Here is a 20,332-nt window from a genome sequence, read left to right as displayed (position 1 = left end):
CGCAATTATGTATGCCTTTTTGTCCCGTAATCCCTTTATATTCTTCCGAAGCCCTCCTGTCAGTCTTACTCATAACTGATAGTCCCTTACCCAATACAAGTGCTTGGAGGCGTGGCCTAATAGCAAAGGGGCGGACATGGCAGGTCCTTAAAGATGGCAGAAAGCAGGTAAAGGGGAGTGGATCACTCGAGTGTCTGCCCATAACCTGTACAGTGAGAGAATATAAAACTATAATGGTCGTGTACATTCGCCTGTATGAAGCACACTAAAGCAAATTCTTACAGTGCCCCTAATCCAATGCCTTAGGCCATCACAGTTGAACGCCAGCTCGCTGAGGAAAACGGACTGGAAGGCTTGCTGTGCTCTGAGGCTAATTCTTTGTCTCTCTCCTCAGGACGTGGGCACTTACAAGTTGAATTTGAAATTTAATAAACCGCTGCAACCATCTTCGACCGTGCCTGACCAGAAATTGAGAGACAACGACATCCGTCTGCTGCTGTCTAACGGGAGGATAATAAGGTACTTGTATGCAGTATATGCTTCATGAAGATGTACTGCACAAAATAATATTTCTCAGAGCACTGCCAAGTCCATCATAAAGGTAGAGTGAAAATGCGGCAAGAACAGGCCGACCGAACAAAACTGAGCGTCTTTTAGAGGAAAACACTTGTTGGAGACGCTACCAAGAGACAAATGTCTACTTTGACCAAGAGTCCATCTTCTACAGCAGAGATGAGAGAAACTGTTCATGATACAACAATAAAGATCTCTTCATAAATATGCAGTTACCGTGTGGGTGTCAAAAGAAAACCATTGCCAAAACTAAAATCACCGCACCGTTTGTCCGGAAGCATGCAAGAGACAATCGTACTGAGTGGAGGAAGACTCTATGGTATGATCGTTGCGACAAGCCAATTCCCTACCGCGAATCATTGTGGCAGGATGTTATGGTCGGGAGACTGGAAACGTTAACCTAGAGTGATAAATGTGGATAAATCTTGGTGGAATCCCTGCTGCAAGAGACTTGGGACAAGGTTTTTGTTCCGCTGACCCAAAGCCTCACTGAAGACAATGGCCCAAATTTATCAACAAGTGATATTCTTGTTCTCACTCGTTTAAAAGTCTTAAATGGTGCTCCAAGCAATCTGCTCCTAACTGTCATGTATTTAAATAATTAGTTGATTGGCTGGAGCACCAATAAAGACTCGTAACGAGAGTATCACTCGTTTATAAATCTGGGCCAATGTCCTGAAGAGAACCAGAAGGTGCCCAGACTTCAATCCTGTTGAGAACATGTTGGATAATTGCTGTTCACCAATGGTCTCCAGTCCAACCTGATGGATCTAAAACAATACTGCATAAAAGGATGGGTGAAATTTTGCTGAGACAAGTGTGGAATCGGATGAAGACAGGAGAATTTTACGTGTTAAAAAAAATAAGTAAAAGTGTGGGTGAAGTTTGGTGGGTGTTGGGGGCTCAGGGGGTGTGAATACTTATCTGATTAGTTACGGTTGGTCGGCTCTTTCTTCACATTTTATAAGTATTTGTGGTGATCGGTATAAAATATTCCAGCTTTCATGGGGACCTTCCAAGAAATTAGTAATGAACATAATCTCAAGGCACTTAAAAGACTTATTTAAACACTTTATTCTGTATCGGTTTGGTGGGATCCAGCCAACCTTTTGTAGAATTGTGATAAGAGAGCAGCGCCCTAACGAAACACTGGTTCACATCCTTGTGCATTTGTCCTGGGAGTGCTTCCAGTTACATCTCAGAGTTGCGTTGCGTAGGTGCCAACGGATCATTCAATACTTAGCTTTTCCTGTAACTTCCTTCAGGTACTGTCACATGCACATTAAAATGGGGACGGTCGCATTACATCTAAAACATGCTTCTACTTCAGGGTCCATAGGGGGTCCACAGGGTTGACCTTGGGGTATAGGTTGGGAACCAAATCCGGGCACCACGCAGTTAAAGCTTTTAGCTCCCAGGATGCACTTGGGTCCACTCTCCCTATAACCCCGCCCGCCAGCCAGAGGCACCTCAGTTTAAGTTGGTGCCCGGCCGGAGTCGGGTCACCGTTACTGCAGGTCCAATGGACGTCTGAGCTGCCGCTCCTACACCCCGCCGGCGCTGCGACGCCAGTACAGATCTGGGGATCGCAGCGGGACCCCAGAGTCTGTACTAGCCGGGCTCTGGAGGAATCCCTGGGCTGCTGCCGGATCGACTGGGACAGGTAAGTCGCGTGGTCACCGCTTGCGGTGACCCGCGTGTACATGCAGCCTTATGCCTCCGGTCTCTGGGGACAGACCGGAGGCGCTAGCGGTGGGTGGCGGCGGGCTCCCCCTCCATGGAGGCATACCCCGCGTGTCCACAGCCCACCAGGGATTATAGCGGCAGCGGGAGCCGGCATCCCGGGGGGTTAATTGCTAGCCAGGGGAGGAAGCCTTCCCTGTCTAGCGGCTCCTCCCCTCAGCTCAGCGCGCCTTTCAATAATACAGTCTGGCGTCGCTGAGCTGCTTCCTCCGCGGGCCACGCTTCTTCTGAGGTCTCCAGCGGCCATTTTCTCTCTGTGGTGCTGCAGAACTCTTAGGATGTCAGTGAGCCCAGTCCCCCTGCGTACCTGGCCATTTTGGGTGAGTGTACACAGCGCTATAGCCTTCCCAGACACTGAATCTGGGCAGTTGAATGTAGCGACATTGTGCAGTATATTATATGTCATGCTTATGTATGTATATATATTTTTCTGCATTGTATGTGACTTATGCTAGTGCTGACTGTCTGCTTTTTCTCTCACCTGTCAGTGTATATCTATCCCTTTTCTTTATCTGCCCTAATACAGGTGTACCTGGGGTGGTTCTGAGACCTCACATATATATATTTGTTAATATCTGTGAGGTTTGTCACATACTGTTGCGTGCTGCACGTTGCCATATTTTAGATGGAACTGTGAGTTGCGTACGCTGATAATGGGTTCCTGCAGCTAATCTTAGCGTCAGTCAGGACCGGTATGGCGCTGCTTAATATTTCCGTCAAGATAGTCAGATATATCTGACCAGGAGATTGCACACGATACTGCACCCATTATTGCTATCCTGCAAGTCATAGCCTGCAGGAATTAGTGCGGAGGATTTTAACTCAGAAAGGTTTTCGTATGCGGCACCATCTGGTGCCGGGCCCCTTGCACGACCCCCTTAAAGGGCGTTGTTTCTCAGGATCCTCTCCTTTGAGGATCGCCGGGCGGGCCCCATTGTCGTCACTCGCTTGGAGTTACTTCACCATACTGCCCTTTTGAACTCGGGGTATCTCGCAATTTCTTGCAATTTACCCCTGTGTCACAGACTATCGCTCCCTGCCGGGGTTTTTCACAGTACATGAATTACCTCCGATACCACATCGGTCTGTCATTCCCCTTGCAGGGATTACCACAACTGCCACCCTGGTGGATGTCGTTTTATACGAAATACTAATTGGCGTGATATACGCCCTGTGGTTACTGACCAGTGGCTCTGCCGTGAACTGGATGGTATATTCGGCTCTTTCCCTCTCACATGGGGGGGAGCCGATCTCAAGTATTATTATCCCTGCTTTGGGGCTGGTAGCCAGGCTCATTCTGGATATAGAGAATGTCGATCCTGCACCAGTATCATACATCTCCCGTTTTCTGCCCAGCGGGTGGATCTCATAGCGGGAGTCTGGCTGTCCCCAGATACGAGGAGTCACAAAGGCCTCCTGTTTCCCATTCCCTGAGGGTCCTCACAAGTAATGGAAATCCCCTTCTGGGATGGATTTGTATGTTAATCATCGGGTTACAGGCATTAATACGCCTCCCATCCCGGCCTGGACGAATTTTACGGATCCGTAGGTGGTAACTTTGCCTGAAATCAATGTACTCGTTTTCAGGGCCTGTTGCCCGTCCTACCATGGCCATCGCATGGTGATGCTTTTGTGACGTTTTTCCCCTCCAACACGTCTGAGGTTCAAATATCTTTTTGCCGCTCACAAAATATGCAGTGGTCATATGTGGGATTACCTCATGGGATGCCGGTCTTCTAACTTTCAGGGTTTCGGCGGCGTCTGTATCCGCCGCAGTACCCTATGGCTGCGTTATGGGAAAGCAGAGGTGCACACTCCTTCCAGGGGGAAGTTCTTGTTTGGTCCTGACCTTGACAAGATCGTTGCATCATTGGCAGTATCACTAATGGGGAGATACCGTCTTTAGCTACTCCCACTACATTCGGACTAACTCTGTTAAGTCTTTTTGTCCTCAGGGTCAGCCTAAAGGCCTGTTTTTTCCTAGGCTGTCGGCCTCCACGGGGGCCACCTTATCCAGTACCGAGCAGTCCTGGACTTCCGGACGACCCTGTTTCTACACCTGAGGATATACCCTCAGCCTGACGGGACAGGTCTACATCTGGGGAATTTCCAGAGTGAGGTACTGATTCTCAACGGCCTCTCATTGCTCATGCAGCCTCCTCACAGGCATTGTTACACGGGCCCTTCTTCAGAACTGATCAGGGCCTTACAATCCCAGAAAGCTATACAGTCTTTGTGGTAAGCAGAGCTATTTCGGCCAACCTCACTATCTCAGTGAGGGACTGGTTGTTCTACTTTCTTTTTGGGGCGGTGACCGACTGGTCCTCCTTTGCCTATACTCTGTCTCAAATCCCTGAATCAGATTCCAACGGTGCCTTGACTCAGGTGGAATCGTCCATGCTCCATCATCCGATGTTTGGAACCTGGGGATTTTATGGTATATCCGAGTATTCAGGATACGTACCTACGGGTACATACAGAGCCCTCTCATCAGCATGGGTTCAGGTTTGCTGTGCCACAGCAACACTTGTAAGTTTCGGGCTCTGCCTTTTGGGGCTGTCCTCAACTCCACCGGGGTTTACCAGCTTTATGGATTTTCTGACAGTTCACCTGTTCAGTGTATCCGAATGCTCCTTTCTCTGGACGGTCTCCTACTTTTAGCAGGATCACCAAGGTACTTTACCGCCAGGTCAGGATAACCGGGGCTTCTTCTCGTCACAGAAAAGTCCTCCCTGCATCCCTCACAGGGTTTTCTTCATCTGGGAGCACTGCTGGATTCTCAGAATCTGAGAATTTTTCTGGCGTAAGACAAGATCTCCACTCTTCAACTTCGAGTGTGCGGATATCTACGCAGTCGACATATGTCATTACTCTTTGTGATGCGCGGTCTACCAGAGTGTCTACCTTTTGGTAGGGTGGAATGTGCTCAGTTCCATTCCAGGCCTTGCCATAATTGACTCCCCTCCAGATGGATCGAGTTTTTTCCATCGGATCGCTGTTCGAACGATGATACTTTCTACGGAGGCGAGTTGGTCTCTGTCCGGGTGGCTATGGCCATCTCGTCCAGGGTGTTCTTTGCTAAAGACAGTGTCTGGTCCGCATTCATTTCGGGGCAGTTGGACGTCTGTCGCTTCTGCCCTGCCACTTACCTTGTTGATACTTTAAGCTGTCTTGGACTTTCACTCTGGCCTAACCCATTTGTCACGGTAAACCTGAATAGGTTCAGTCCGACAGTGTCACAACAGTGGCTTCCATCTAGGCAACACTGGTAGTTGGGTGGCAATGTTAGGAATGTCACCCATTCTGACATAGTCCAAGGGTCTTCTCCTGGCCAACTCTGCGGTGTTTATTCCCGGAGCTCTCCATTGGGAAGCGGGCTTCCTCAGCCGTCACGGCGTGCATCCCGGGGACTAGTCTCTTCTCCAAGAGAGGTTTCAACTCCTGGTGAGCAGAGGGGGCCTCCCTGAGGGGATTGATCCCCATGGCCTTCTGACGCGATCACACATTACCGGTGTTACAGTCCAGCTCTAGGAGTACTGAAGCTACCTTCAGTGACTCTTTGTCAGTGAAGTGGTCCTTCCACTTTGTGTACCTGTGTCCTCCGGTCTCCCTTCTTCCTCGAGGTCTTCGGAAGTTTAATTCGAGACGGAGGGGCTTTCCTTCTGGGGGCTCCAGGTCGTCCCAGACATCACTGGTACTAAGATTTTCGGAGTCTCCTCCTCGATGCTCCGTTCCTACTGCTTCACTATCTGGACCTGTTGTCTCAGGGTCCTTGTTTTTCCCTGGATCTGGATCGCTTGTCTTTAACTGCGCCCCTACTGTGGTCCTCGGGCTTCCCTGGCTCTGTCTTCATTGAGATGTTTAGAGCAGATAGGCCAGACTTTGCTGGGATCTGCCACGGACTGTGGCATACATAATTCTTATGGTATCGTACCTGTCGATACGATCCTCCGGTGTCCAGGATTTCCAGATATTCTGGCATTCCTTCCAGCTGGCTTGGGTTTCACCCTTGGCCTGGCCTTCCTGACAGTGCGGATCTCTACACTGTCGGTATGGTTAAGATATGGAATTGCTCCGCTCTGGTATCCAGTTCATCCTTTGGAGTGTTTTCTGGATTATGTCTCCACTTGTCCTCCCTAGGGACTCCTGGGGAGTTAGTAGTGGTTCTTTGTTCCCTCCGGGGACAGTCAATGGAACCGCTGGTTGTGATAGCCATTACATGGTCTATTGTTTAAGCTCTCTCTCTCTCTCTCTCAGGGTGTTTAAATCAACCAGGAGAGTGTCTGAATGGGGAGCGTTCTCATGTGGCTCCCTCTTCTGGAGGGCATCATGTCAGGGTGTGAGTTGCTCTCGCCCTGTGTTTCTTCTTAAAGTGGTTTTTAGGTTCCATATTATTCTGGAACTTATGGTATGGCCATTCAGTTCCCAGTCCTCTCGGCTGTTGTGGCCTCATGGACTGTGGTCCGGCCTCTTTGGCTTTATGTGATCCGTTCAAGTTCCTTATGGTAAGCGGACTCCTTATTGGTGGTCTGCGGTTTCTGGTTTTAACAGGAAACGATGGCCGGCCTATAATGAAATGTTGACTGGATGGCCTCGTATGTCTTCCTCAGGGGCCTACCCATGGGTGGGCATTTCTGTCGTTGAGGCTTGTTTTTTTCTCGGGCCGTGTAACCCTCGTGGGCGGCTCGTCGTGGCGCCTCGGCTGTTTTGCCTTACTAGGTGTCCACGTGGTCTTCTGTCCATACCTTTTTAAGGTTCTAGGCATTGGTTTCCTTTGCCTCTCAGGATGCTTCCTTTTTGGCGACGGATTCTCCTCTCAGCACAGGAGCGTCCCCACCCTTGGTTGAACTGCTTTGGGACATCCCCAAGGTCAACCCTGTGGACCCCCTATGGACCCTGAAGTAGAAAACAAGAGATATGGTAAGAACTTACCTTTGTTATCTCTGTTTCTACGAAGTCCATAGGGTCCACAGGGCGCCCGCCCTGACGCACCTGGCTTCATATGGGCTGTGTTACTGGTCACCGGCTTCCCGTCTCCTTTTCTGTGAGTATGGTTCTAGAGTGTTCCAGTTTTCTCTCTCTTTTTCTCTCCTCCTCCGGCCTTTGGCTACTTACAATCTGAGGTGCCTCTGGCTGGGGGGCGGGGTTATAGGGAGAGTGGACCCAAGTGCATCCTGGGAGCTAAAAGCTTTAACTGCGTGGTGCCCGGATTTGGTTCCCAACCTATACCCCAAGGTCAACCCTGTGGACCCTATGGACTTCGTAGAAACAGAGATAACAAAGGTAAGTTCTTACCATATCTCTTGTTTTTCTTTTTGTTTACCCTGCACGTAAGCAGTGACCATAAAACGATACATGCAATATCGGGTTTATTTTTTTCTTTTAAAACCTGCCCTATAATTGCACTAATCGTTCTGAGAGAGTGCAAGGCTATTGGTTTTTACCATACACTGCTCATCCTAATTTTATGAAGAATCCTCCAATGTTGCTCCACTATTCACAGAGATGAAAGACAGCCATTCACTGATCGGAGTCTCTACACTGCGGACAGCGAGGACGAAGACGACCGGGGAAGGTCGAAAAGAACAAAGGATATCAAATCAGAGAAGCCATGCCCCAGTTGGGAGACAGATGATAAAGCAGAGATTCAGAAACCACTAAATAGTAAGTCTTGCTCAAAACGCGTTAATTTCTGCTGTAAAACGCGTCGCTTTTCATTGTTTTTGAAGGAAATCGAGGTAAGAGTTCTAATTTTTTTTTCCCGTTTTTTATTTGCCTTTACCCGTTTAGTGTTTTTTGAAAGTGTCAAATCGGAGCTCAGGAATGGGACCTCAGAATATTCAGATATTTCCGATTCTGAAGGATCCAACGCCAGTTGCACTAACCAGGTACACAAACGTAATAGTCTGTCTTGTTTGAGTCTTTGTTGGAATTTGTTTAAAAGTCTTTGGGGGTAATATTTCTTTAGACTGGAGGTGAGCAGCTAGAGGTGTTCCAGCCTGTCTAACTACAAGTTACAACATGCCTTTCCAGCTGGAGTTTCTCCGTAACCAATCATCCTTTAAGAATGGCAACGGATTGCTGTTATCAACCTACATGGGTCAAATGTAATAGCCTCCAGATTGTTGAAAGTGGGGATAATTTATGCTGCAATTTAGCAGCCAGGTTTAAAGCAGCACATTTTTTTTTAATATTGTTTATTGATCAGAAAAGAAAACACGTCATACATCAACAATAGACATGGAAACGTGTGCAAAATAACATTATTTCACAATATATTTTCTAAGTTTGGTACTTGTGTACTATATGGACTCATTGCAGAGAGAACCCAAGTGTCCTACACTCATTATTATTATCCATCATGGTAATGTCTAAATCCCCTTTCACGGAGAGGACCCTGACGTCATCAGCCAGTGTCCAGCGTCATTCCCTGCCATCCAAGTGGGCATAGAGGGGGAATATAACCTTGTGGCAAGTGTAGCGAGCCACTGAGCCCGAAGCGTGGCGAGCGTAGCAAGCCCACGAGGAATCAACTTTCGGCACTTGTAAAGTACACAAGTACCATTTAAAACATTCATTGGGTTCTCTCTGCAATGAGTCCGTAAAGTACACAAGTACCCGAAGTTTTCCAATTTATCATGGGAGGGGTCGATTAGAGTACAAAGAGAAACAATAAATTCGGCATAATATAACAATAATGTATGGATAAAATAGAATGCTATATTAATATTCGTTTGTCACAGAAAAATCTAAAGTCACTAAAATGGGGGCGATCCTATAGATAGTACCTCTAAGTTATACCATGTGGTAAGACTAACTGCCTTCCTAAGAAACTCTTTAGTTGGGGAAGGCAACCGACGTATTTAAGGAAGACAAATAGAAAATATATATATTTTTTTGAGTTTCTACGTCTAATGAACATTCCAACCAATCCATTTGATATAAGTACTTTATTCTATTTAAGAGAAAGGAGGATGGGATCAGTATGTATCCTTTGAGATAAAATCATTTTCTTAGATGCCGCTGCAACCCAAACTATTAGTAACTAAAGGCCTTGAGAATGTAGATTATTGTTTGGTATGGTATTGTAATTCCAAAAAGCCTGCAGCAACTTTTTTTTAAAGTCAAAACTATCCTGACTTTGCCTTTAAAAAAAAAAAAAAAAAAAAAAATTTCCAAAAATAGTGCTTTAAATTTCAATTTAAATCGCTGAAACATCTGCATTTTTGACAATCCTGAGGCTCTTACTTGTGACTCCAAGTCTTTGCATGCCATGCCAGCTAGCAGTTCTCAGAAGAGATACGGTGATCAAGGGTTAATTCTTGATGCCTGCACATTTTTAGAATAAGGGTAAAATGTTTGCCATCCCTTCATGTGAAGAAAAAGAATCAATACAAAAATGTTTTTTTGTTAATAATTAAAGGTCATTACATTTTTCATGATCTCAACTTCCTTTCTCTGCCACTGTCCCTTCTTAATGGTGTTACCAGTAATGGTCTTGGCTGTTCTGGGAATTCTAGGCGTTTAAGCTACATAGAATAATTTGCGCAAGGTTCTGTAGCGCCATCTAGTGGACGCTTTTATTAAAAATATTCTTATTTCATACTTTTTATAATCTACTAAAATGTGTTTACCAAAGTTATTTTGTGACGTATAAATAAATGTTTGACAAAGCAGCCACTACGGTTTATTTGCTCGGCCAATATTTTGTTTTTAATTTTTATACATTTTATAGTTTTTTTGATTTGGTTAATTTTCTTTTAAATTGATTTTAGGTTAAGTCCACCTTTTTTTATTTATGGACTATTTAAAATATGCTTTGCTCGAGAGTGTATCTAACCCAAGAAAAAAACAAAAACATATCTAACCTTTCTAGGTTTTTGCTCTGGGGATTTCAGACCCCCCTGAGCTGTGACTGTTGGGTTTTTTTTTGGTGGGGGGGGGGGCGGCTGTACAAATCCTCAGTGTTTCTTACAATGTCTCTGTTGGCTCCAGCAGAAAGACTCCTCAGAGGATTCGGATAGCTCAGGTGACGAGCAGCAGCAGGAACATACTGCGAGTGTTAAGGAAGAGGACACCGGGTCAACCTGTGACGACGAACATTACTGGTCCGCTAGTGAAAGGCCACAGAAAAGGTTAGATAACTTCAGATGTGTGTACACACAACAACAACCGTATCAATGCCTGGGGAGCAAACCCAGTGTCTGCCTTTGGGGTTCACAATTATAATAATAACAAAAGTAATAGAATTCACTCACCAGGGACTTTTATAAACAGACTTTATTCTTCAAAGGTGGTGTAACATCATAGTATAGACAATGTTTTGGCCATAACCTGGCCTTCCTCAGGATGTAAGGAACAAATAACCCCACACAAATGTGCCATAACTCCTTATATATCAGAGTTTGCCATTACTGGAACAAACACTTTGGAATATCAAGCGTCACACTGAAAAAATGTTTATAACCGTCATGGTTCATACTTCCTACCTGCAAAATGTACAGTTTTTCTGCCTTAGAAAGGGAAACCCTGTGTGCTACACCGATAGGCAGGCTAGAGGCGAGCAGGGGATGCATGGGGTTGTCTTCTGCCTACAAGCCTTAATATAGCTATTTAAAGCATCTTCCTAACTTTTTACTATTAGTCCCAGCCAATAAGTGCTGGCTACTGGGGGATCTCACTGGAGTTTGTTGTGTCTCTGAAGGGTCACCTTTGGTGAAACCTTTGTCACCCTTTATATTTACCTGTACAGAGTTTCCAATTTTTTTCCCCCCTATATTCAATTATCCTCCCAAAAAAAAGCCCTTTAATTTAGGTGCAGTAAACCTGAATCTGGTGCATCTACTATATGAAAATGGATCTGGTTCATTATACCACTGGTCATTAATGGGTTACAATAAAATAAATACTCCTGTGGGGCTGCACTGCTAGTCCTTCTTTCCTGCCACAGGATGTGAGTGTTTGTTGTTCTACTAAGTAACTGATGTGCTTGCCGGTTGCAGGGAACGTCCAAGCTCAACCAGCATGGAGGAGGATGCCATCGAGGGTATGCTTTCCATGGCGGCTTTGCACTACTCCTCTGGATCGCCCGCCGAGGCGAAGAGCACAGGCTACAATCTGGATCATATTTATCCTCAGCTGCACATCAAATTGTCTCAGGAGAAGCTGGATTCCGAAGAGCCGAAACCGCTGAACAACGGTGAGAATTCATGTTGTGAACGTTCCATGCGCGGTGACCCTGTGTGCTCAAGCAGCACCAGTCAAAGTAAAGCGACTTATCCCGAACCTCTACCCTAGAGAATGCTTATGTGAAGCCTAAATTGGCAAAGGAATGATTCCAAACTGAAGGTAGCAAGGACATAGTATCCAAGCGATAAGTCCTGTCATCAACCTCCACTGTTTTGTCTTACAGTTCATTTGTTTTGTGTGTTTTAGGAAGAGTATTTCCATTTGAAGTATCTGTATATACTGCACAGTACCACTCACTATGCTGCCTGGCTCACACAAGCGGCCCTTACATTTGCATATTTATAAATTGGAATTTGTAAAATAAGTTTGCCAAGGCTTATTTAAACTTGGTGAAATGTGCCCAATTTTGGTGCAACTCATTATAGAAATAGATATAGACATATAATATATATTTATCTATCTCTATTAGTTATATTGATATGTTATTTTCTTTTTGGCTGTGGGACTGCTCTGTTCTTCCGATTGGTCACTATGTGCAATATCACAGTTTTATTGAACAAGCCATAGCGCGCTCCACTGACATACTCTTATTGACTGGTTAGTTCGGCACGGTTGTGTTTCCTCAGGTTACCATGGGAAAGATGACACAGGCCTGACCACTACTGGATGGATCTCTCAGAGGGATTCTTCATACAGGTCAGATCCTCAGGTGAGACTAGATGAGTCGCGATTACTGTCCTATTTAGTTTTGCATCAACAGGCTTGTATTTCATCCTATGGGACACTATTTAAAGACAAGAATTTCCTCATAATTTATCCTAAAGTAAGTGTTAAGAGACCAATCTGTAATGGCATTCATACTCCTGGTATCTATTAAGGCGTTATCCGCTCCTCTTGCTGCTGCAGAATAATTTTTTGTCCTGTCCCATAATCCCTTTATCTCCTTCCAAAACTCTATTCCAAAAATTTATATTTTTATTTGAGAACACCAACAATAAGCCAAATTGAAGGTGTGACCAGGGCTGCCGAGATGGGGTAGAAATCATAGATGTTATCACTATACTAGGTGCAATTAAATATGGAAAATGGTAAAGTCTGAATTTTTTTTTTTTTTTACATTTACTGATTTTCTTTGAAATGTTAGTAGTGTGCAGCCACACACTGGATGCAGTCAGGAAGCCAACGGTCGAAATGCCGACCATCGGCTTTCCGACTGTGCAATCCCCGACAGAGGACTAATGATAGGCATTGAAATCCCGACGCCTATCATTATCCCTACGTCGGGAGCCCGGTTGCCGGCATACCGAACGAAGGTATGCCGGGCCGCGGGTGCGGACATCCGGGGGTGGGATTGAGGTTTAGGTGTGGGGCTCCCAGGGGGGACTTAGGGTTTGGCACCCCCCTAAGACACTTAGGCTCAGGCTGCAGGGAAGGGAGGTTAGGTTTAGACACTTAAAGGGGGTGGTTAGGCACTTAGGGGTGCCTAACCCTAACCTCCCCCCCAAGGGAGGGGGTTAGTAATAGTTCAAAAACTTACCTGTTTGGATCTTCTGTTACCGGTTTTCCGGCGTTGGGATTTCATACCGATCCCCCACAAACACCAACGTTTTTACAGTTACTAAAATGCTGTTCATTACTGATCAGGTTGGGTTCAATATGTCGGTGCCGGGATCCCAACACTGGTCTGATGCTAATTAGAGCATTTTAACCTTGTGTGTCTTATAACTGTAAACATGCTGGTAAGTTGCATGTTTAAGGCAATAATACCCGCACTGTGAAACTGCTTGTAAGTATTGTTAGACCAGTGTCAGGATCCTGGCAATGGCATTGTCATGAGTTGACATACTTACTGTTGACATAGTGTTGACCTGCTGACTGCAGCCCTTACTGACCATTGCTGTCTCACCACAGGATTACTGTAATATAGTAAAAGCTCAGAGGCGAGAACATTCTAACGAGGCCAGCAGGCACCCTCACAAGATCAAACGCTACTCTGAGAGCGAGGGCTGGGACTCCCCGAGGTACCAGCCTGAGAGATACGACCAGGAGTCCAGCTTAAGTCCTAGCGACTGTCATCTGAGCGACGGCAGCCTGAGTCCAGACAGGATCTACGGAGACCCCTCACCAACTGTGCCCCTGCACCCTACGAAGAGACCTGCCTCAAATCCACCCCCTATTAGTAACCAGGCAACAAAAGGTAGAGATTTTGCATGTTAAAATATATGTACATAAAATATTTATGTAGTTTTACTAAATTCGCCACTGTGTTGCAATTGAAGTGTCCCTGTTACTAAAAATAACATGTTAGCATTATACTGTAGGTGCTAAAACATTTAGGATATTGTTATATACTGTGGCACAAATGTCTCTTTTATTGGTGAAAATTATGGAATTTTATTTTACTTTCCATATTTTGAGTAAGCACCCACCCTCTCTTTTTAAATACATTTACATGTTAGATGTTATTATTGAAAAGCATATTACATTTCATGTTCATTTTTGTTTTCATGCATATTAAGCATTTTGTTAAAAAGAACAAATGCACCTCTCCACTAGACCATACCATACATATAGATGACAAGATATTGGTAAAATATTACATGTAAAAACTGTAATGCTTCACTATTTTAGTGCAAAAATGTAACACATAATATATTTTTTAAAAATCTGAAAAAAGTAATTATGCATGGATTTTTTTATTTTTATATGTGTGTGTGTATACATACATACATGTATATCATTTTTTTTATTTTTTAATTCTTTCAGGTAAACGGCCAAAGAAGGGCATGGCGACAGCCAAGCAACGCCTCGGCAAAATCTTGAAGCTCAACCGACATGACCATGCACGCTTCTTTGTTTGACAACCTACATTTCTTGCTTTTTATTTCATGAATATTACAGTATTGAGGAGCGCGTAGGCCTGGAGCCTTTTGCCTTTCTTCTACCAAGGGTGGACCTACAAGTTCCACACCAAACACTGCCTGATGAACAAAGAAACTTTTTTAATGCTTTTTTTTTTTTCTGTTTTTTTGTTTTATTACTTTAAGCTTTCACTGTGCCACACCCACTCAGCAATAACCAGAGGATAATTGTCCAATCAAAATTCCAGAATTCTTGTGTGGTAGTTGGTGCCCTTCTAACTTTGGGATTGGAATAGAATTTGCTCTTCTGAATTTTCTCTGAATTTATTTCTTTGTGCAGCTGGAAGTGTCGTGGGAGTAGGGCACTGCGGGTGCTTTGGGGGGGTGTGTTCAATAATTTATTGCAAACAGATTTCTAAATGATTTTTTGCTTCGAGAAAAAAAATCATTTGGGGTTTTTTAAATTATTTATTTCAGATATTGTTTTGTAGGGTCTAATTAATTTTTGGATTTTAAGCAATGTGAATTTTTTTTTATGTATTTTTGTGTATGTTTTTGTGTGGTGAAAGGGAGGGCCACAATTTGGGGATATTTACTGCTTTCTTTTACTTGATATTCAGGATGTAGTCTTAAACAGGGATTTGATGCATTTTTATTTGTTTTGTAAATTAAGACATTAATATGAAATCTATTTTTATTTTCTCTAAAAAATTTTGCTTGTTTTTGTTTAGTTTTTGGACCTTTTTTTCCTTTTTTTTTTTTTTTTATTATAAAATTATGTAAGCTATTGGCAGTGTCACAGCCAAGAAAAGTAAACACTGTATTTTATTAATAGGTGGGAGTCGATCTTTTTCTGGAGATCCCTCCATGCTCTTCCTGGAAGATATAAGGGCTAAGCTAATTTTGACATTTGAGGTTTCTGCTTTTTTACCAATTGTTTTTTAGTCCACTATTCATTCTTTTTATCCTAGTTTCTCCCAACACAGATAGAGACATCGGTTTGGTGCTGGAAATAAAGATGTTCGTTTTTATGCCACAGAAGCTATTTCAATTATCAGCCTCTTTATTTGGTCTTTGCTGCTTATACATGTTGGCAAATGCTCCTCCTCATAATACTGCGGACTGACTTGATACTGAAATGCAACGCGTTGAAATTGTCTGGTCTAGAAACTGAATCTACTTTTTAGGGAGGATTTTTTTTTCTAATTATTCACAACCTTGGCTTATTTTTGTTTCATTGTAAAATCTGTTTTTTTCTTTTGTGTTTTTTTTTTTTTTTAATTTAAAATGAAAAAAAAAAGAAGAAAAAGCTTTAACTCAATGATATAGACATCGTTTCAAACAAGCAGCCTTTCATTAAACCCACGTGGATCTCAGGGTAAATTAATTTGGAAGTTGGCATAAAGGTGCCAGGTACCTGTGTTCAGGTTGTGTCAGCCCCATCACCAATCTTCCATACCCCCACCCCTACTTGGCATTAAAATATTCCAGCATTGGCTCATGAAAGAAAAGGACTGTTATACACTGAGCCTACGTCATTTGTAGTATTCAATTTTTTTGTATTGTTTGATGTTTTGTTGTCATTTCCATTCAATTGTTTTTGGTGTATCTGTATATTTATGCATCCACTCGGTCCCATTTCTGTGCCAGTCTCTGCAATTGCAAACAAATGCCAGTTTTGATTCTCTTGTGTGTATATAAAGTCGATTCTAGATTTTTGTATTTCTTGTAATATAAAATTAAATATTTAACTTTTTTTTTTCCCCCCTCGTTTTTTTATTTTGGCTAATTACTTTTATTCTATTTTTTGTGTGTTTTAACAGTTGTTATTAATTTGTAACTCAAGCAGATTTGATGCTGCTATTCACCACGTTAATTGAACCAACAAATTATAATTATGGTTTTGAATTTTGGCCTCAATTTCTAAAAAACAAAATAGTTTTTTTTGTAAATGTCTTGTTTGCACTTCAAAGTTTCTGTCAGAATACATGAAAAACTAAATTCACAGTTACTTTGTCAGTGTTTTAAACATTACCAGTAATCATTCTAGAATTTGTATATTTAATTAACTGTGTGGCCAACATGAAAACATGAGTTTTTAGTCTACGTTTGACCTCATTGTACAGTCTTTTTCCATATAACAAAAATCTTACAAATGTTCAGACTATTTATTTCAAAATTGGACAGTTGTTTTCGCATCCTTTTCATGTTTTTTTTCTTCTGATTTAGTCATGTGCTTTTTATAATTTTTCAATCAAAATCAGTTGGGAATATTAAACTTTTTCCGTCAAACATAGACTCTGTTTTTGATTGGTACAATTTGGAGCCCTGTCAGATTATGCTATTTATAGGTTTGTGTCTGTGTATGTATATATATATATATATATATATATATATATATATATATATTATACACACTTCAGTTTATCCTGGGTTTGTAAAGTGTAATTTATGACTTGTATTGACTTTTTCCAATCCCACCTGTTTTGTAAAAGCAAATATTCTATTTTATTTCCTGGATTTTCAAAAACAAAACAAAAAACTTTCTCAGCGATACAGTATAAAGTGACATAGGAATAGATGCATCAGTTTGGAAGGACATTCACATGAGCTTCTGAATGCCAACTATTTTACTTATATTTTCTTTTTAATAAAGCTGCAATATCTGCAGGTAGAACATTTACAGTGATAAGAGAAACAGACTATATAATGTAAAATCACAGTCTACAATTTGCCTCTGATACTGTTTTTAGTGGGTATTTTTTTAAATGTAAATATATATGAAAAAATCCCAATTTGAAAGCAGAAAACCCTTAAATGTTTTCAGATGAGGCTTTCTGGCATTCCACACTAACAGATACAAAGCTGTTTAGTATATTTATTTTAATTAAACTTTCACTATTAGAAGAAGTAGGTGAGTTGGGTGACAAAGACATTAGCTGTTGTGCTTTTTTTTTTCTTTCAGGAGTTATTTGCACTGAATGCATCTGATCATACACTAGTTTAAAAAAAAAAAATGTTGTTCATTTTCTTAAAATATTTTTTTTTATGATTGTGAGATTCAAAATTTTATACAGAATATACCAAATGTGATTCTGCCTACAAACATTTGTAGCAGTAGCCTAAAATTAACAGTTTTTATCCAAAAGCGTGATTTATACTCTAGAACTTTCACCTTTTTTGAGTCTTTGCCCTTCATATGACTCTACCTTGAGCTTCGAGGCTACTGCAAAGCAACCTCAGTACTTACTATGCAGCCTAAACTTGTCTACAAATGCCTACTTTTACATTGCTACTTATGAGCCACAAACAATACTGTTCTAAGTTTCTGTTTTGTGTTTTTTTTTTTTTTTTCTTTTCTTGTGAAAGTAAAATTGTCGCATTAAAAAAGGGGCCCATAAAACATTCACAATGAAATCTACAGAATGAGACTGGTATATTTTGATTACTGTGTAAAGGAATATGATTGATTTTTCTAAACCATTCAAAAGTTGCATGTCTGTAAAACATCAGTGAGATTGGGGTGTTGTGACCAGCTCACTGTGTCTTACAATGATTTGTGAGTTGTAGGTGAACAGGATATGCAAAAGGTTTTAAGAAAGCTACCACAAAATATTGATGTTTAGTAACTTTTTCTGTAAACTTATATGTACAGATCTCGTCAATGTACAGAAGATGTAAAAACCATAGCATCACTAGTAGAAACCATTTTGTTGGAGCCAATATTTTATGCCTTTTTTTAGTTTAGGTCTCTTAGCAGATGACTGTGGTTTTTATACTATTTGTGAGATAAGACTGTTTGAAGACCACAAACCTTCACGGCTAGAAAGTCCTTAAAGAACATGACACAAACTCCCACTTATACTTTAGTGACGCTTCTGGTGGAATCTTTTTTTTTAAACTGATACTATGGCATTGTAATGCTTGGTAAAGACTTAAAGCATGGGTAGTGTGTCCATTAGTATTTTATTAGTGTTGTATATTTATCACCTCACGCCCTCTTGGGAACACCTCCGTTTTTCTCGACTTCTGTTAAACCCAATGATCTTTCTGCTGTAGACCTAGAGAGAGGTCTTCTTGATCTAGCTTTAAAGATAAGTATTTAAAATGTTGTGTTTTTATACCTATCCTGTTCACCTGCAGGCAGGAATTACTGTACATATTTCTGAATATAGAGAGATTTCCTGTTTGAATGTTTTTTTTACAGTGGCTCAAGAACCGTTGGTGTAATTTCTACTATTTTATATTTCCTCACCTTGTATCAGTCAAAATTGCAATGAACTGTTGTACTTTGTTTTATTTATATGTAGCTGATGGCTAAATTTTTATTTCCCCTACTTTTGCCAGATGTGTGTTCTTTTATCTTTGAATGTGTAAATATCAGATCTGTAAATAAGGGCTTGTTTGAAAAAAAAAAAAATCCTGAATCACATTTGTTGTGTTTTTCTTTTATTTCTTTACTGGGATACTAAAAATAAAAATTACATTTTACAAATCTGTGCAAACAATATGTAGAATATGTAGAATCATGAGGTTTATTTCTGATTATATTTCAGTTTGTGTGAAGGTGGCTTATTACTTTGTCCAGTGAGTAATCACGAAGTACACAAGTGATGAGAATTTGAATGCCTGGAAATAAAATCCATATCAACAATGTTACTTAGCTTTCATTAGAAAAACTTGTGTATTATAAGGAATATTTTCTAACTAACTTATTTTAAAAAATATATAATTTTTTTTTTTACACTTATCCCTTCCTTATTTACCAAATCACATACTGGGTCTAGTGGTTGTTCTAGTGACAACATACGGTGGGGGGGGATTGTTTTCTCAACAATGTCTGAAGTGTCGTCTGAACACTGGCACATCATGGACTCTAACACACCCAAGTTTTCCTCTTATCTCAACGGTCTGCAAGAAAAATGTCAATACTGGGCTCTCATATTTTACTGCTGCACCCCACAGAACACTGAATAACACCTTCCCTTGAGTAAATGAATGTGTAGAAGACCATACAACACTCTTGAGTGGTTGAGCATTGAAACTAGCCAAAGCCTTCAGGTAGCAGCTTTTATTATCAGTCATACAGTGGACTGGTCTGTGTATAACCGGGGATGACAGCGGCTGCACGATTATCTTTAGTACGTTTTTTTTTCTTGAGGTACAACTTCCATCACTATTTGTAGCTTCATTGTCAGCCAATCTAGGAACGTTTAAAAACAAGATTTTTTTTTTTTGTTAGAAGGTGTGCAGGTGGTGTCAGTCTATTGTGATAGATGTACAATTCTATAAAATCTATTTGACTTCCATCGGTAATATTACAACTTTCTTGAGCTTATATTACATTACAGCCACACAGAGTTCTGCACAAAAAATGGCAATATGAGCTCTTATTACATATTTTTAAGGGAGATAAACGAAATCTATACCCTATTCAGCTATTGTTCTATAAGGCTGCCAACATTGTAGGGCCACCTCATTAACCTGACATTTATTTATTTAGTTTAATTTAAAAAAAAAAAAAAAAAACCAAACAAGTACATAAAAAAAGGGGATTTTTGGGAAACTTACTTTTTAATCCTTTTCTGAGTCATGCTGGGTGACACTGGACCATGGAGTTGTAGCTGGGACTGCAGGAGCTGGCACTTAAATTAAACCTGTAGCTTTAACCCTAAGCTCCTCCCCTCTGCAACCCCATGATGTCAGTACAACTTCAAAAGTGCCTGGTAAGGGGCAGCAGTAACCCAGTGAAACTGTTAAAACCAAAAATAAAAGCAGAACCGCAGAGACCATCCGGTCAAATAACACAACATGACTGAGCGTGAGGCAGGGAAAGCAGTGTCCCCCAGCATGACTCAGAAAAAAGGAGTACACAAAAATCCTCTTTTCTTCTGGGTCCATAGGGATCCACAGAGATACCATGGGGATATTATGGTTGGAGAGATCCAGGCACTAAACAGTTAATT

The 20,332-nt window shown here is 41.7% G+C and overlaps 2 protein-coding genes across 4 annotated transcripts in view; one reads left to right on the top strand and one right to left on the bottom strand.

Annotated features, from left to right (window-relative positions):
• Positions 1–18,798, top strand: part of KDM7A (lysine demethylase 7A) — an 89,360-nt gene extending 70,562 nt beyond the window's left edge. The window contains exons 13-20 of one of the 2 annotated variants that reach the window (XM_088448769.1): positions 395–519; positions 7,820–7,980; positions 8,107–8,204; positions 10,312–10,451; positions 11,319–11,515; positions 12,132–12,214; positions 13,417–13,702; positions 14,272–18,798. In XM_088448769.1, coding sequence (XP_088304895.1) covers positions 395–519; positions 7,820–7,980; positions 8,107–8,204; positions 10,312–10,451; positions 11,319–11,515; positions 12,132–12,214; positions 13,417–13,702; positions 14,272–14,366 — 1,185 coding nt within the window. In that variant the 3' untranslated portion in view covers positions 14,367–18,798. The remainder of the gene's footprint in view (positions 1–394; positions 520–7,819; positions 7,981–8,106; positions 8,205–10,311; positions 10,452–11,318; positions 11,516–12,131; positions 12,215–13,416; positions 13,703–14,271) is intronic. The other variant, XM_088448770.1, reaches the window with a different exon arrangement.
• The window catches only part of LOC148504581 (cystine/glutamate transporter-like), a 40,012-nt gene continuing 37,377 nt past the window's right edge, over positions 17,698–20,332 (bottom strand). Inside the window, exon 12 of one of the 2 annotated variants that reach the window (XM_088448771.1) lies at positions 17,698–18,995. In XM_088448771.1, the coding sequence (XP_088304897.1) occupies positions 18,919–18,995 (77 nt within the window). In that variant the 3' untranslated portion in view covers positions 17,698–18,918. Of the gene's footprint in view, positions 19,570–20,332 lie in introns of both variants that reach the window. The other variant, XM_088448772.1, reaches the window with a different exon arrangement.

The sequence above is a fragment of the Taudactylus pleione genome, unplaced genomic scaffold (genome assembly GCF_031769625.1).
Source record: "Taudactylus pleione unplaced genomic scaffold, aTauple2 ptg000465l, whole genome shotgun sequence".
NCBI lineage: Eukaryota > Metazoa > Chordata > Amphibia > Anura > Myobatrachidae > Taudactylus > Taudactylus pleione.
This window is presented reverse-complemented; position numbering and strand designations above follow the sequence as displayed.